Source organism: Arachis hypogaea, chromosome 14 (assembly GCF_003086295.3).
Source record: "Arachis hypogaea cultivar Tifrunner chromosome 14, arahy.Tifrunner.gnm2.J5K5, whole genome shotgun sequence".
Classification (NCBI taxonomy): Eukaryota; Viridiplantae; Streptophyta; class Magnoliopsida; order Fabales; family Fabaceae; genus Arachis; species Arachis hypogaea.
The window spans coordinates 112,209,111-112,227,323 of record NC_092049.1 but is presented as its reverse complement, the minus strand read 5'-3'; the positions used below and the strand labels follow the sequence as shown (position 1 = coordinate 112,227,323).

Below are 18,213 nucleotides of genomic sequence, written 5' to 3'. Positions count from 1 at the left end.
CGACCTGGGTTGGCTTTGGTAAAGTGGGATATGATACAGGCACTGAAGAAACTAGGAGGGGTAGGTGTGGGAGATGCGATGGCACTACTAGAAAACTAGTTATTACAGACGGATATTTTCGATGGATTTTATCCCACGGAAATACAGACGAAATTTCAAAAGGATTTTTTGTCGGAAAACTAAAAAAATGAATTAGCATAAATTATAGACGGAAAAGAAAATCCCTCAGTAATTCTGTCGAAAAAATTAAATTTTTTTTTGTAAAAAACAGTTACAGACGAAAAATCCATCTGTAATTAAATGGACCAAAACACTGTGTTTATTAAATTATTACAGACGGGAAAATCCGTCTGTAATTTAAAATTTTCCGTTAGAAATATTAAAATAAAGTTCAGCGTTACAAAATCCCCTCATTTCACATATTCTTCCCCGCACCTCCACACCCTCCCCTCCAAATGCTCTATTGGCAGTGCTTCTCAGCCTTGCACCGCCATCGCACCTTATGCCGCCGCCACACCTTGTGTTGTCGCCGCACTGAACCTCCATTGCACTGAACTTCCATCGCCCCGTCACACCCCTTCCCGGCTCTTCTATGTGTGTTGCTCGCGTCATTCCCTTTCGAACCTTAATGTGCATTTCTCTGCCACCATCTTCGTCGCCTTTGTCTACCTTCGCGATTTTATAAAACTACAGCACCGATCGTTCATTCAGCGGCACTAACCATAACCAATGGCGTCCACCGAGCAGCTATTGAAGAAGCGAAAGCACGACACTCTTCCGGAATCTCCACTGCCACACCACCGCCGCTAGCACCGCCGCCACAATCTCCTCAAACCCTAGCTCGTCTGCCTACTCCTCCTCCTCCGCCTCTGTCACGAGATGAGGTCGTCACCAAGCAGAGGAACAAAGATGAGGTTCGAATCATGTTTGAAAGCTACCGTCACATCAAGCTCTTCTTGTAAAAGAAGGAAGGTGATTTCATCCATGACCTTGAACAGAGCTTCTTCGCTCTCGTCAATGCTTCCAGAGGTAAACACTACTATCTAGAAATTCAATGTGACTAGGCAAGTTTTGACATGTTCTGTAACTACTATCTATTTTTATTGCTAGTTCTTTAGCTGCATATGGAGCCTATGTGTGCCCTATGCCATATTCGAATGAAGTTGGTTTGCAAATGCTTACAGGTGGAGCTGCCAGGGAGGCTACAGTGTTAGGGTATCATATTACTCCCTTGTTTTTGTACTATGCGTATCACGGACCTATTTTTAGAGTCTTACTCAGATTAAATCGTGGCAAGATTCATGACAGTAGGTAATGTACTTCTCTGCTTGTGTTGCACCTTTGATCTTGTTTGTGTTACTCCCTTGATTTGATTTATAACTCATATGGTTATTGTAGGCATTATGGCTATATTGGTTACTGCCACAAATGTGGAAATTCTCATGAATATTCTCGGGATCAACTTGGTCAGATTAGTTGCTCTTGTAGTATGCCAATGGTATATTTCAGGTTTTCCATAAGATTTCATGAAATTTGTTTGTTTGAATCCTAAGTTCCAGATATATTAGTTGCTTTTTCCTATTGAATATGCTTTATAAGTTATGTAGCAGCAACGAATTTATGTTATGTAACACTTAGCTTAGCTTTAACAATTCAGTTTTGAATCAATGGGAACCAAAATTTTAGATATGAGAATTAAAATACTTGAAAAGTGAGGTAATGTTCTTTTTTTTTTAATTTACCTTTAATTAAAGTTGGTTTATATGAAGGGAAACTGTCATGAAAGGAAAATGAAATATGATACTTCTAGTGATTCAAACAGCTATAATGCCTCTCTTCTTTTGGAAGCTTGGAGGCCTATATCAATGGGACACAAGAGAAGGTAGTTACTGGCTGGTTTTACCTGCTTAAATGAAGCCAAAATAGACGGAATTAAATTATAGAACCTGACTGATATTCATATCTGTGTAAAATCCTCACATGTGAAACTATTATATGCTCTTACACTACTTCTATGGAGATCAATGGTAAATTAATTTGGCATAAGAAAACATGCTTGCGCTTTTCAGTCAAATAATGAGCCTTTCAACCTTCAAGTCCTTATGTTTATTTGTTAACATTCTCTTAAAATGCTGATTCTTAGGCCGTTTCTAATGTTCTGCTTCAATTTCTTGCGGAATTGGTTAATTTAGTTTTGGAGCATCCGTTTCTAAAGTTGTTACCAACAGTCTTACTATATTTCATTTATTAAGATATATGCTCCCACCATTTCTGATCTGCAAGTGAGTATGTATTGCCAATGGTGCTTGTATTATTGAATATTTGAATTGTAAGATATGTTCAATGATGTGTTGTTTATTTTGGTCTCTTCAGAGATTTATCTCAGCTGAATTTGGAGCAGACCCTACCAAGGTTCAATATATGACCTGGAGGATGGCCGTAATTTATACGCACCCAAACTCAAAATTTGCTAGATAGTTGAGGCCGAACGCATTCCATATACCTACATTTGCCGCAATTTCTTCATGAAGATTTTGCTCCCTTCTCTTGTTCAGCCAGGCTTAAATGCTCCTCCTAGTGACAAGGTTACCATATTTGGTGATGGGAACACAAAAGGTCTATTTGATCGAAGACGATTGCTAATTTCTTATCACGTAATTGTTATTCTTTTTGTTTGATGCTTATTTATGAAGGGTTTCTTTGCAGGCGTATTTGTTAAGGAAAATGATGTCGCTGCCTTCACTATTAGCACAGTTGATGAACCCCGTACCTTGAACAAAGTGTTGTACTTGAGACCCTCAGAAAACGTTTATTCTCTGAATGAACTAGTCGAGATGTGGGAAACTAAAATTGGGAAGAAGCTTGAGAAATCACACGTCTCAGAAGAAGAACTGATCAAGAAAATCGAAGGTAATACTTTGACTTCAAATTGATTGTGACTATGTTGCTGCTTCTTATCACTTTTGTCAATTAAGCATCAAGATTCTAGACGGTATGAAAAATCATCTCATGTTATGACTGACAGGGATATGAAGTTTCTACTTATATATAGAGAAATGTAAGGAAAACTTCTAATTCAATGCATTAGGTGAGTGTTTGATGTGTCTTGCAACCCTAGTTCAATTTCTCTTGACTAGTTTTGCTGGTTTTGAGTACCAAAATGGCAAAATCATTGTGGTATCTATTTGGAGTATTTGGTTGGCTTGAACACAATTCACAGACCTTCAATTATAAATTCTTGGACTGACAAGTTTTATGGGATATGATTAGATGCTTGGTATCTATTTGGTGTATAAATTCTTGAACACAATTCACACACCTTAAATACTTATATCTGAAATAGTTTTTGCAGATGTGGTATGAATATCTGCTCTTTATATTCAACTTATTTCTTAAACATGCTCATCATCGTCAAGATTAAATGCTTCCAATTAGTTCTAAAATGATATAGTAGTGAATTATTTTGGCAGATTCAGGACCAATTTGAGATATTTGATCTTTCAGGACTATTTTGACTATTAATACTATTTGTGATGCTGGGCTTTTCCTAAGGTATGTATATGTTGATCTTGGACTTCTTAATTGGCACAAATCTGCCTTGGAAACACAACAAATGTTCTTGAAATTCTTAATGTCATGTTTGTTGCCATATTTAGCAGAAAGTAATTATCAACTGGCAAACTAAAAATATTTGGATATAGTTAGTATTGTCCTATTTATTGGATTGGTCAAAATATGTTCTTGTCATAGTGGCTCTAAAGTACCAAATTAGCAAAATGAAATCAAAATCTACTATGTAGAATCTTGAAGTTATTATGAGTTAGTAAACTTTAAAAGCATGAAAAATGAAGGATAATAATGTACAAATGCCTGTTAGTTATATATATTTTGTAGGGGTGAAAATGGAGAATTGAGATTGGGAATCAGAAGAGCTGTTCGACCAAGAAATGGTCTTCCTGAGTCTATTGTTGGTAACCAGAGTTGTTATCCCAATTTCCTTTCTTCTGTGGCCTAATGCTATATCAGCAAAAAGCATGTTTCATGTTTTCTACAGTCCAAGGTAATAGATCAGAAAGATATTTTCTTCTGTTCTTAGTTCTTATCAATATGCAAATCCAGTGTAGGGATTAAATGTTCAGCCATTTAACTTGCTACATTGCAGGGCAACTCATGCAGATTTTGTTGTATCCTATCAAAAGTATGCCAAAAGCATCAAGAATCCGGTGACCATTGGCACAAGATTCAAAGTGAAATTTGAAATGGATGAATCACCTGAAAGAAGGTCAACAGTGGCAATAGCTATGAATATTTTAGCTGCATATATCTCACGAAAATTTATATCCTGTGAGGAACATGAATCAATCTTCTTACCTTGCAGGTGTACTAGTGGTATAGTGACTGGAATGAGTGATTTGGATCCATACAGATGGCCTAAATCAAAATGGAGGTGCTTAATGGTACATTTTTAGTTTTGCTTGAAATATGCACCATGTTTTCCCCCAAACATTTTCTCTAAGTTTACTGCTTTGATATCCAACAGGTCTTGTACCATAAACTTATTTACTTTTTGACTGATTACAAACTGATTTGGAAGAGGAAAAGGCACATGAAATTGCCAAGTTACAGGATGCTTTGCATGCAATGGTGAGCTTCACTTATTTATCTTTCTCTTTTTCTTCTATTAAACTTGCAGCCCCAAATCGAAAGTCACTGGAACTAGACCAGATGTTAAGGTGAGCTTCACTTATTCATCTCAAGAATACATTGTATATAGATTATGTTGTCACTATTTTTTTATTTTTGTCAGAATTTGATACTTGGAAAACAGATGAGAAATGGAAAAATCTAAGGAGGCAGAGAAGCCTGAGGCAGAGGATCAATTCATGACCCCACTTTTTGAATCAATGGACACAATAATGATGAATGGTTTCTGCACAGATGAAGTTCCAATTTTAGAACCTAATTAAGCAACCTTATTGTATATTTTGACTTAATTAGAGGACAATAGTTGATGTATCAATACACTTTGTTGATGTATGGTTGTTACTTGTTATTATAATTGATGTATCAACACTTTGTTTATATTTTGAAATATATTGACTTGTTTGTTTATAGTAATTTTCTTTTAGTTTGATAATACAATGAATTTATTTATTTTTCGAAATATTATAAATATTTGAATACAAATTAGATAAAATTTGTATTAAATTTATATTTATTTTGTATGAAAACAAGTTTATTTTGTAATTGAAAAAATAAAAAAAATATTTTACCTTACTGACGGATTTATAGACGGATTTTCTGTCTGTAATTAGAGTGTGAGATGATTTTCCAAGGTTCAAATTACAGACAGAAAATCTATCAAAAAATCCGTAATTACAGACAGAAAATCCGTCTAAAAATTTGTCTGTAATTACAGACAGAAAATTCGTCAAAAAATCCGTCGACTTCTGAAAATGGATGGAAAATTTACAAAGGGAAAATCCATCGGTAATTGGTAAAAATCCGTCGATAATTTTCCGACGGAAAAAAATCCGTCGGTAAATAATTTCCGACGGGACTTTTACAGAGGGACAAAATCCGTCGGTAACCAAAAATCCGTCTGTAATAAAGACTAAATCTGTCTGTAAATCTGTTTGTATTAATCCATTTTTTAGTTGTGTGGTTCGTAATACCGCATTATTATTCAAGTAGTGGTAGAGATTTTCTAAAGAAGATTGTCCACTATGGAAGAAAATTGTGTGCTCGTGCAATAATCTGAAACCTAGACAACTTTTGTCTACTCAAAATCTATCAGTAAAAGGGGGCCCGTGGAGAGATATATGTCAACTACAAATAAAAGAGCAAAATGTCAGACAAAAGATGATTGATGGACTTGCTATGGAAGTAGGAGATGGTAGATCAACAAGATTTTGGAAGGATACATGGTTACAGTCTGGGAAGTTAAAAGACTCCTTTCCGAGACTCTTCTTGGTTTCAAATAACAAAAGATCCGTAATTGGAGACTGTGGGTTTTGGGATGGGATAGAGTGGGTGTGGAACTTCCAATGGAGGAGGGAACTCCGCCAATGGGAGACTGAAAACTTGAATCAACTGCTTGATATCTTGCACGCTATGAGATTGATAGCAGGAGTATAAGATAGAGTGGTGTGAAAATTTGACAAGGAAGGCGTTTATTCTACTAACTCATTTGCGCAGGTTTTGCAGGAACAGACTCTGACGGATGATATCCTTAGCTACAAGTTCACAAATGGAATCTGGAAAGGACTAGTGCCCCCTCAAGTTGAGCTATTTACTTGGTTCGTGCTAGTAGAGCGAGTCAATACAAAAGTCCGTTTGAGTAGATTGGGTATCATTGATCGGAATGATAACATTTGTGTTATGTGTAATAAGGAAGTTGAATCTATACAACATTTTTTTGTTATGTGTGAGTTTGCTTGGCAGGTATGGTGTGCATGGATTACTCATGTGGGTCGTGTTTGGAGTATCCCAGGGACCATAAAAGAACACTTTGAGGGTTGGAGGATGATGCCTATGAGAGGAGACGAGCGTAAAACATGGTTAGTGGGATTCTTCTCAGTTATATGGAATGTCTGGTTGTGTAAAAATGAACACAATTTTCAGAATAAGGCAACAATTGTGGTGGATTGTGTTGCTAGATCGTTTTGTTGTTCCAAAAAGTGGTATGGAAACTAACTCATGTTGTTGATGGTTATGTCAAAGATGACATAGGGGTTGGGTAGCATTTATTTTTTGATTATTGATAAATCCTATTTTATGATTTATCTTGTGCTCATTTGAGTGGTTTTTATCAAGTCCTTACCCACTTATTCATACTATTTGCATGGTTTTACATTTTCCTTACTGATTTTGTGCTATGATTGAAAACATGTCTTCTTTAGTCTTAATTTGCTAATATTAATCTTCTCTTATTACCATTAGATGCCTTGATATGTGTGTTAAGTGATTTCAGAGCTTATAAGTCAGGAATGGCTCAGAGGATGGGAAGAAAGCATGCAAAAGTGGAAGGAATACAAGAAGTTGAAGAAATTGCTAAGCTGTCCAGCCTGACCTCTTCGCACTCAAACGGTCATAACTTGAGCTAAAGAGATCCAAATGATGCGGTTCCAGTTGCGTTGGAAAGCTAACGTCTGGGGCTTCAATTTGATATATATTTTGCCATAGCTGCCCCGAAGTAAGGTGACGCGAACGCGTGGATCACGCGGACGCATGACCTGGCAGAAACGCAATCCACGCAAACGCGTGGATGACGCTTCCGCGCCACTTTCCCGCGACCTGTACGTACCAGAATACGCTGGGGGCGATTTCTGGGCTATTTTTGACCCAGTTTTTGGCCCAGAATACACAGATTAGAGGCTATAAAGTGGGAGAATGCATCCATTCATGGGAAGGCCTTCAATTATTCACTTTTCATACTTTAGATGTAGTTTTTAGAGGGAGAGATTCTCTCCTCTCTCTTAGGATTTAGGATTAGGATTCCTCTTAAAGGATTTAGGACTTTTATTACTTCAACTTACAATTTCTGCTCAATTACCAGGTTCAATGTTCCTTTTATTTACCTTCCCAATTTAATTTATGAATATTTCCATGTTACATTTGATATCTTTATTAGTGCAACTTGAGGTATTTCAGAATTATGATTACTTTCTTTTATTTATATAAACAATTTAGATTTTTCCCTTTTGGCTTTGATTGATCAATTGAAGACTCTTGAGTTATCAAACTCATCGTGATTGATAATTGTTATTTTTGCTAATTGAATTGGATTCCAATAACTCTAGTCCTTTCTTAGGAATTGGCTAGAACCTGAGGATCAAACTAATTAGTCCACTTGACCTCCCTTTGCTTTAATAAAGGTTAACTAAGTGGGATTAAAACTCAATTATCATCACCATTGATAAGGATAACTAGGATAGGAATTCCAGTTTTCATACCTTGCCAAGAGTTTATTTTACAGTTATTTATTTATTTTACTTGTCATTCAAATTACTTGTTCCTCACTTTCAAAACCCCCAATTTACAAAACTCATAACCAATAATAAGAACACCTCCCTGCAGTTTCTTGAGAAGACGACCCGAGGTTTAAATACTTCGGTTATCAATTTTAAAGGGGTTTGTTACTTGTGACAACCAAAACTTTTGTAAAGAAGGAATTCTTGTCGGTCTAGAAGCTATACTTACAACGCGAATTTATTTGCAAAAATTCTAGATCACGCGAGAGTTTCGCTCTTTCAAAATGGCGCCGTTGTCGGGGTACTGCAAACGTGTGCCTTATTATTGGTTATTGTAAATATTTACTTTTTGCTTGTTTATTTGCTTTTATTTTTGTTTTTATTTTTGCTTTTTCATAAATTAAGAGGTTATTGATTTTTATTTAGTTATTAAAATTTTTTTCAAAAATTTGTTCTTCGTGTTCATCTTGATCTTTAAGTTGTTCTTAGTTGTTTTCTTCGTTTTGATCTAAAAATTTTAAGTTTGGTGTCATTTTATGGTTTTTATCTTTCCTCATTAAATTCAAAAATTCAAAATTTAAAACTCAAAATTTCAAATTTCAAATTTCAAATTCCAAAATTCAAATTAAAAAATTTTTAAATTCAAATTTCAAAATTTCAAATTTCAATTTTCAAAATTCAAATTTCAAAATTTAAAATTCAAATTTCAAAATTTCAAAATATGAAATTTCGAAATTCAAATCTTTTTTTTTTCAAAATTCATATCTTTTTCAAAATCTTATCTTATCTTATTTAAAAAAAAAAAAATCAAATTTCAAAATTTAATTTTCAAAATTTAAATTTCAATAACCTTTTAATTTCAATTTATTTTTATTTTCGTTTTTAATTTTATTTGCTACTATGAACTCTCACCCCTTTGGCTATGAGTCTGGTTACAATTATGTTGCAGGAAGAGGAAACTATAATGAAAATAGACATCAAGGTTGGAAGAATCAAAGATGGGAGGAGCCACAAGGATTTGATCAACCCTCTTGGCAACAACCCCCTCCAACGCACTATAACCAACAACCATTCTGTGATGCATACCAAGATGATGACTATGGTGGACCCCCTTGTAGTTACCAACAAGCCCCACCATATGCTTAAGAACCATCTCCTCAACACAACTTTGAACCACCATACTCACAAGCTGCTTACCACCAAACACCACCATATGACCCTAACCTATATCCACCACACCAACCACCATATGAACCACACCCAGAACCACCACCTCAATATTCACCATCTCCATATCTTTATCAAGAAGAACCACCTTCCTATTATGAACCCTTTCTCTAAAATAATGAACCCTCCTATCCACCCCAACCTCCATTGGATAACAGTGCCCTTAGTGTTATTCTTCAAGGGCAAGAAGAGATGAATAAGAGTGTGCTAAATTTTGCGGCCGCCTTAGGCGAGTTAGTAAATATAATAGCTTCCCGACATCTGAGAACTCAAAATACTCCCATGGCTGCATGTGGAGAATCTAAAGAAGAGCGTAGCATGAAGGAGACACTAGAAACTTTAGTGGATAATGAGGAACATGGCTTTATATTGGAACAAGTGGAAGAAGCCATAATAGTTGCAGAGGAAGAAGTGGTTACAGACTTAGGAGATGCTGAACCTCCATGGGAAAGTCAAGACATAGAGCCTCCTTCCAAGACGGTTGCATTTGATGTTGAGGAGGGTGTACAACCTCCAAGGCATGTCATGGTTAAGGAATTGGAAGAGGTCGATCAAGAGATGGAGATTCAAGAAGAAGAAGCACAACCTCTCATGCCCTTGGAAAGCAGTGAAGAGGAGATTGAATTGGAAGAAAGCTACCAAGAGGAAGAGGTTGAAATTGAAGAAGCTTACAAGGAGGTGGAAGTTGTCAAAGAATAGCACAAGGGAGTAGAGCTTGTAAGTTCATTAGAAACACCTCTCCCAAGGCCATTACCGTCCAACACAACGTTCAAGTGGGTAAAATTTTTATCCTTGACCTTTACCTTCCCACTTGAATATGGGCTACTGGAGACGGATGGTCAACTTAGAGCTCTTTGTGGCATTAAGAGTAAGAGGAAGATGGTTAGTGGTAGGAGTCGTCATGCAAGATTCAATATGGTGGAAAGCTCAAAGTTTAAATGCAAAGGTTGGTGTAAAGCTCAACTGAATGGGTCTAGGAAGTTGTTTGGTCGCTTTAGTGAGAATTCAGATTGCCTGCCCCCCGGTTGGAACACTAATGATCAACAAGAAGATGGGGGCAAAAGCAAGGTTTGGGACCCCGAAATTCATTCTGGCAATCAACACTCTTGGGGCCTTGTCACTTGCTTTAACTTGCTTGAAGGCTTTCTGCGCCTAGTTTGGGATCCTGGAGGCTACTGGAATTCCAAACATTGGTGGAAATTTTTGGATGAATTCAAACACAAGCCACCATAACAGGAAGCTCATCAAATGTCCAACATAAGGAATTTAACTAAAAGTGCTAGGTGGGAGACAACCCACCATGGTATGATCGTTCATTTTCCAATTATAATTTTATTTAGTTTTGTTTGTTTTTGAATTTTATTTTATTTCATTGAACCTGGAATTATTCATAACATCTGCATACTGCATTCTGCATTTTTGCATATATATATATATATATATATAAAAATCGCACGCGACGCGACAGCGTCGCTAACGCGTCCGCGTTAAGGGTGTTCAGATCCAAACCGGTCCAAAAAAATCGCAAAACCGGACCGATCCAAACCGAAAACCGAATTAAACCGCTCTATTTTGGATTTTTTTAGAATTTTGGATCAGTTTTATTGCGGTTCGGTTCGGTTCGGTTTGCAGTTCCACTATGTAAAACCGAACCGAACCAAACCGAACCGCAATAACAATAACAATAACAATAACAACAACAATAACAACAATAATAATAACAATAACAATAACAATAACAATAATAATAATAATAATAACAATAATAATAACAATAATAATAATAATAATAATAATAATAATAATAATAATAATAATAATAATAATAATAATACCCTTACTTACCGTAGCACACTTACTAGCGCAGTAGCGCCGCTCCTTCAAAATCCAAATAGCCAAATGTTTGAAACCCTAATCTAAAGAAAGAAACCCCTTTGCCCTCTCTCACTCTCTTAGTCTTCGTTCTTCACTCTCACCATCACAGCATCACTCACTCTTACCATCACAACATTACTCACTCTCAGTCACTCTCACTGACACACGCCAACGCCGTCTGCCGCTCCTCTTCTGAATGATGCCCTTCGTCGCCTCCTCTTCTCAGTGACGCCCTCTGCCGCCTCCTCTCCTCGGTGACGCCCTCTGCCGCCTTCTCCCTTTGGTGGCGCCGCTGCCGCCTCTTCTTCAAGGTATATTTTTACTTGCTTTTGTTTATTTTGTTTTGTTCTATTGTTTTAAGATTTTGTTTAATTTTAATTTTTACTTGTTAAACTGTGTTAAATTGTTCAAGCCTTCAAGGTATATCTTTACTTGCTTTTGTTTGTTTTGTTTTGTTCTGTTGTTTTAAAATTTTGTTTAATTTTAATTTTTACTTGTTAATCTGTGTTAAACTGTGTTAAATTGTTCAAGTCTTCAAGGTATATCTTTACTTGTTTTTGTTTGTTTTGTTTTGTTCTGTTGTTTTAAGATTTTGTTTAATTTTAATTTTTACTTGTTAATCTGTGTTAAACTGTGTTAAATTGTTCAAGCCTTCAAGGTATATCTTTACTTGCTTTTGTTTATTTTGTTTTGTTCTATTGTTTTAAGATTTTGTTTAATTTTAATTTTTACTTGTTAATCTGTGTTAAATTGTTCAAGCCTTCAAGGTATATCTTTACTTGCTTTTGTTTGTTTTGTTGTGTTATGTTGTTTTAAGATTTTGTTTAATTTTAATTTTTAGTTGTTAATCTGTGTTAAACTGTTCAAGGTATATTTTTACTTGCTTTAATTTTTACTTGTTTTAATTTTTACTTGTTAAACTGTGTTTTAATTTTATTTTGTTGTGTTCTGTTGTTTTAAGATTTTGTTTAATTTTAACTTTTAGTTGTTAATCTATGTTAAACTGTGTTAAACTGTTCAAGGTATATTTTTACTTGCTTTAATTTTTAATTGTTTTAATTTTTACTTGTTAAACTGTGTTTTAATTTTATTATGTTCTTGTTGTACTGTTATTCTTGTTATTAAAATTGGTTAAACTTTGTATTAAATTAAGTATTTTGTTCTTGTTGATTGAAATTGAATTCTATTTTTTTTATCTTTGGCAGATTTTATATTTGTTCGGTTGTTTTTAGCTTTCAATTCGAAGGTCAACAATGTCAGCTTCATATCCTGAGGTAATTTTTTTATTGTGTAATGTGTATGTTGGTAACAACTCAATATGTTAATTAATTGAGAAAAATATTAAAATAACATAAACTGATTAATTATTCTTTGTTATCACAGGATGTTCAAAGTAGCGAGCCAGGATTTACCAGTGCTACTCCATCCACTTTTGAATCAGTCAGATCTTCAGGACAGTTAGAGTCAATGCCGCCTCCACAGCAGCAATCGCAGCCACAAACTCAGACGCAGACACAGCCACCATCGTTGCCGCCACTGCCGCCGCACAGTGATCAGAACAATGAAGGAACTAGATCTAAGAGGAGGAGAGGCAAAGCAAATGTTGCTAATGAGTCACCTAATCCTGGCCAGTCTGAGGAACAAGGTACAGGTAACACTAAAAAACCTGTTAGACCTAGATCTTGGACTTGGGAGCATTTTAAAAAAGATGATAGTGGTCCCAAACCTAGGGCTATATGTAAGTGGTGTGGAGCATCTTATGCGACTGATTCACATAAAAATGGTACTAGCAATCTTAAAAGTCACTTGTTGAGTCAGTGTAGAAAATTTCCAAAAGATTCACTTTGATCCCACTCAAAAAACACTTGTTATGCAGCAACTTAAAAAAGAAGAAGGAAATGGGCTGGGTAATTGTTTGACTTCTGTATCATTTGATCCTGATTTATGTAGACAAGCTCTTGCTAGAATGATAATCATAGATGAGTTGCCTTTTAGATTTGTTGAAGGGGAGCGATTTCGTTATTTCATGAGTGTTTTACAGCCAAAACTCCATATTCCGGGCAGAATTTCAGTTGCTAGGGATTGTTGGAACTTGTTCATGAATGAAAAAGATAAGTTGAAGAGTGTCTTTATAAACTCAAATCAAAGTATGTGTTTGACCACTGATTGTTGGACTTCTGTACAAAATCTAAACTATCTTTGCCTTACTGCACATTTATTGATCAAGATTGGAAGTTGCAAAAGAGAATTCTTAACTTTTGTCTCATCAAGAATCATAAAGGTGAAACAATTGGTAGGAAGATAGAAAAATGTCTTTTGAATTGGGGAATAAGTAGAGTCTTTAGCATCACAGTTGATAATGCTAGTTCAAATGATGTTGCCATTTGTTACTTGAAAGGTAGAATGGAAGATTGGAATTCACATCCTTTAAAAGGTGAACATTTGCATGTTAGGTGTTGTGCTCATATCTTGAACTTGGTGGTGAATGATGGTTTGAAGGATATGCATTCTTCAATTAGTAAAATTAGAAATGCTGTTAGATATGTCCGTGCTTCTCCTAGTCGTATGGATAGGTTTAAAAGTTGCATTAAAGAGGCTAGGATCCAAGACTACTCTTGTGTGTAATTAGATGTCCCCACTAGGTGGAATTCCACTTACATAATGCTTGTAGTACTTTAAAATTCCAAAAGGCCTTCAAGAGATTAAGTGAGAGGGATGCTGAGTTTGTAATGATGCAAGGGGCATTCCAAAGAATGAAGATTGGGATAATGCAAGATGTTTTGTGAGATTTTTGAAGATTTTTTCTGATGTAACCAAAAAAGTCTCGGGTTCTACATTTGTGACTTCTTCTTCATATTTTCATCACTTTTGTTCAATTCTTAGTTCTTTGAAGACTTGGGATGATAGTAATGACATACTACTTAAGGGTATGGCTACAAAAATGAAGGCTAAGCATGATAAATATTAGGGTAACTTGAGGAACATGAATATGATAATTTTTGTTGCTGTGGTACTTGACCCTAGATACAAGATTAAGTTTGTTGAGTGGAGTTTTCAAAGGTTGTTTGAGAAGGATGATGCTGATTTCTTATGTGGTAAGGTGAAGGAAGTATTCAATGACTTGTTTAACAGCTATAGGGTTGCTCTCAATAGTGATCAAGCACACCAATCTGCACAACACAGCCAAGATGTGGATATGGATGATAGTGCCTTTGATGATGTTCGCTTTGCGGCAGCATTTGAAAATGATGTACAAGCAAGTGAGAGTGTCAACACAAATGAAGTGGATTTATATCTCATGGAGTCCTTGGAGAAACCAATTGATCTAAGTAGTTTTGATATTTTAACTTGGTGGAAAGTGAGCTCTAACAATTACAAATATCCTGTTTTAAGTCAAATTGCGAGGGATATTCTAGCTATGCCGGTGTCAACGGTTGCTTCTGAATCCGCCTTTAGCACTGGAGGTAGAGTGCTTAATCAATATAGGAGCTCTCTTACTCCAAAAACTGTTGAAGCTTTGATTTGTGCACAAAATTGGTTTTGAGCCAATTCATTGCCAATTGACCTTGAGGAGTCTTTTGAAGAATTTGAAAAACTTGAGAAAGGTAATGTTCTTTAATATTATGTTTTATTTTATCTTCACATAGTGATTAACTTTACTATTTGATAATATGTTTAACTTACTAATATTTATTTTATTATATTTTATTGTAGAACTTGAGCCAATTCCTCAACTAATAGATGAAGAAGACTCTGGTGATGAATCTGATTAGTGATCAGTGCTTCAGCTTTCAGTTTGGAGTTTTTTATGTTATGTTTTTATTAAGACTTTTCTATGTTATTTAATTTTGTGTTGTTGAGACTTGTTTAGTTATTTTGATGCTAAAGAATTATTATTTTATCAAGACTTGTTGAATATGTTGGATTGTTGGACAATTGGACATGTTAGTTTATAATGTTTTATGGAATTTTTGTTTTATTATTATGTTGAATTGTGTTTTATTATTATGATGGATTATTGGACAGGTTATATAACTTTATAAATTAAGTTATTATTTTGTATTTAAAAAACCGCGGATCCAAACCAATCCAAACTGCTTGTAATCGGATCGGATTGGATCGGATTTCCAAAAAATGTTCATCCAATCCAAACCGCATCGGATTACCACGCGAACGCGTGCCCCACGCGTCCGCATCATTTTCAAAATATGGCCATCCACGCGATCGCGTCAACCACGCAACCGCGTCACCCAAAAATCTGGCGAAAAGAGTTTCGAACAGAGAGTTGCGCGAACACGAGGCTGCACTCGCGCCAATCGCACAAATCAGGCCACGCGATCGTGTGACCCACGTGTCCGCGTCGCCTGCGCCGCACAACTCATCCAAATCAGCGCCAATTATCTTCTATTTTCTTTTCTAATCCTAATTTCTTCTATCTTTTCTTCTTTCTTTCTTACTTTATTTCTTTCACTTCTCATTCCTTTTCACCTTCATTCTATTTTACTTAATTTATTTGCATATTTCATTCATTGCATTTTAATTTAGTGCATATTTTTGTTTCTTTTCTAAATTCATTATTTTTCCTTTGGTGTTAAAATTTTCTTATTTAACTGTTGCATCTTCTCTTGAATTATTTTGGGTGCTTAGTGACTTGTGTTATTCTGGTTAGGTAATATTATTTAAATCAATACCAATCTTTTATACCTGTATTATTTTTGTATTGACATGAATTTATATTATCTTTCCTTACCCACTCTCTTTCCCATTGTTGTAAATTTTTTGCACTCTTGATTTGCCATGTACTTCTACTATTCTCTCACTTGCATGCTGTAGCTACCATGTAATTGAGACCCTTATTATCTGGCATTAACACCCATATTTTATTTATTTTCTATCTTTATTTTGGGTTAATTTTCTTCTTTTCCCTCTTCTTTCAGGATAGCCACCACAAAGGGAGAGGAAAAGCTTCTTAATGGGAAGACAAACAAGTCCACCTGCACAATCTTTGGAGAAAAGTATCAGTTGAAGCAACCCGTCCACTTGTACATCTTAGCATGCACCGAGGACGGTGCAATCTTTAAGTGTGGGGAGGTCGATACCAATCTCCATGGGTTAGTTACTCTTCTATCTCAACACCAATGGTTTATTTTCCTTGTTAGTTGTTGCATTTACATGTTTGATTGCATATTTTACCACTTGGTTGAAGAAATATTTTCTTTTTCAAAAAACTTTTAGAGCATTTCACTAATTTGAATAAAATTTAATGTTACACTTGTTTGAAGAAATATTATACTGGAACATGGTTTAGAGCTCGAACACACAAAACCTGTGAGATTTTTGAGCCTATTTGAATTGGTTGTATTTTACCAACCAATATTTTATTTTTGGTGTGTGTTTTTCTCTCTAAAATTGTGATCTTTATCTTGCTTAATTCTATATTTCCATGGTTTGATGTATGCATACACTTACATGATTCAAGGCCTTTATTTCACTGAGCTTACATACACCCATATGGCCTTACCCTTTTCATTATTCTTTGCAAACCAATTTTGAGCCTATTTTACCCCTTTGTTCTTTACTTTAGCACATCATTAACTCTAAGCGAAAAACAATAATGTCCTTAATTTGAATCCTTGGTTAGTTTAGACTAGTGAGAGTGCTCATGAATTAAGTACGGGAAAAGTTGAATTTGGAAACATTTGGTTTGAGAATTGAGTATGTTAGAATTTTCTGAAAATGTGAAAAAAAATGTTTAGGACATGATTCATGCATCCAATAATTTAATCATATGCATTGAGAAAAAGAAAAGAAAAGAAAGAAAAAATATATATAAAAAAAAAGAGAGAGAAGTGAGAAAAAGAAAGAAAAAAAAGAGCAATTAAGCAAAAAGAGGACAAAATGCCCCAAGGTAAGTGGTGAAAGCAATGCATATGTACTGTACTTGAAATTAGAATGCATGAATATGTGAAAAACATGGTTAATGGATAGTTAGATGTGGTATTATGATTACATAGATTGTCTAAAGTTAGGTGGAAAGTTTAAGTTAATTAAGGATTCAGATTTTAGTCTACTTGGCCAAATACAATCCTACCTTGACCCTAACCCCATTACAACCCTTTAAAGACCTCTTGATATGTGTATCTGTGCATTAAATTCATGTTGATTGTTAGATGAAGAGCAAGCCTTAGAAAGCAAGGTTAGTAGAGAATTGAGAGAATCGAACCTAAAACACTTGAGTGATTAGAGTGCATACACTCCCAGTGAGGGTTCGATGCTCGATTCTTTGTTCCCGGCTTTCATGAGCTATTTTCTTCTACAAACCTATTTGTACTTCATTTTTATGATTTGAATTAGTGAAATCCAGTTCATATTTATTCTTAGAGAATTTATTTACTTTTAACCAAGTAGGTAGAAACATATTGCATGGAGTTGCATTCATATAGATAGGTTGCATTTCATACTTTCTTACTTTCCTCATTCACTCTTATAGCTTCTCTTGAGCTTAGCATGAGGACATGCTAATGTTTAAGTGTGGGGAGGTTGATAAACCACTATTTTATAGTTTATCTTGTGCTCATTTGAGTGGTTTTTATCAAGTCCTTACCCACTTATTCATACTATTTGCATAGTTTACATTTTTCTTCCTGATTTTGTGCTATGATTGAAAACATGTCTTCTTTGATCTTAATTTGCTAATATTAATCCTCTCTTATTACCATTAGATGTCTTGATATGTGCGTTAAGTGATTTCAGAGCTTATAGGGTAGGAATGGCTCAGAGGATGGGAAGAAAGCATGCAAAAGTGGAAGGAATACAAGAAGTTGAAGAAATTGCTAAGCTGTCCAGCCTGACCTCTTCGCACTCAAACGGTCATAACTTGAGATATAGAGGTCCAAATGATGCAGTTCCAGTTGCGTTGGAAAGCTAACGTCCGTGGTTTCAATTTGATATATAATTTTCCATAGCTACCCCAAAGCCAGGCGATGCGAACGCGTGGTTCATGCAGACGCGTGACCTGGCAGAAACGCAATCCACGCAAACGCGTGGACGACGCTTCCACACCACTTTTCCGCGACCTGTACGTACCAGAATACACTGGGGGCGATTTCTGGGCTATTTTTGAACCAATTTTTGGCAC

At 35.4% G+C, this 18,213-nt stretch overlaps 1 protein-coding gene across 27 annotated transcripts; it reads left to right on the top strand.

The window, feature by feature from the left end:
- The first annotated feature begins 399 nt into the window (after positions 1 to 399).
- Positions 400 to 5,112, top strand: LOC112743715 (probable pinoresinol-lariciresinol reductase 3). Of its 27 annotated transcripts, XM_072214530.1 has the most exons (12): positions 407 to 1,029; positions 1,185 to 1,311; positions 1,399 to 1,498; positions 1,770 to 1,882; positions 2,374 to 2,616; positions 2,707 to 2,910; positions 3,505 to 3,552; positions 3,895 to 4,060; positions 4,163 to 4,282; positions 4,379 to 4,457; positions 4,541 to 4,644; positions 4,808 to 5,112. In XM_072214530.1, coding segments are annotated over exons 8-12 (417 nt in total). In that variant the 5' UTR covers positions 407 to 1,029; positions 1,185 to 1,311; positions 1,399 to 1,498; positions 1,770 to 1,882; positions 2,374 to 2,616; positions 2,707 to 2,910; positions 3,505 to 3,552; positions 3,895 to 3,947; the 3' UTR covers positions 4,809 to 5,112. The 27 variants fall into 27 exon arrangements, 8 of the variants coding, with proteins under 8 accessions (XP_072070629.1, XP_072070631.1, XP_072070630.1 ...); XM_072214528.1 differs by lacking the exon at positions 1,770 to 1,882 and having other exon boundaries at positions 400 to 1,029; positions 3,878 to 4,060; XR_011871087.1 differs by lacking the exon at positions 1,770 to 1,882 and having other exon boundaries at positions 3,878 to 4,060; positions 4,541 to 4,733.
- Positions 5,113 to 18,213: the final 13,101 nt, after the last annotated feature.

Excerpts from the sequence above, each read along its gene's own strand:
- LOC112743715 (XM_072214528.1), top strand. The coding sequence starts at position 3,948 with ATGGTCTTCCTGAGTCTATTGTTGGTAACCAGAGTTGTTATCCCAATT. Across the intron at positions 4,061-4,162 it reads CATGTTTTCTACAGTCCAAG|GGCAACTCATGCAGATTTTG; the intron begins GTAATAGATCAG and ends GCTACATTGCAG. Across the intron at positions 4,283-4,378 it reads GATGAATCACCTGAAAGAAG|GTGTACTAGTGGTATAGTGA; the intron begins GTCAACAGTGGC and ends CTTACCTTGCAG.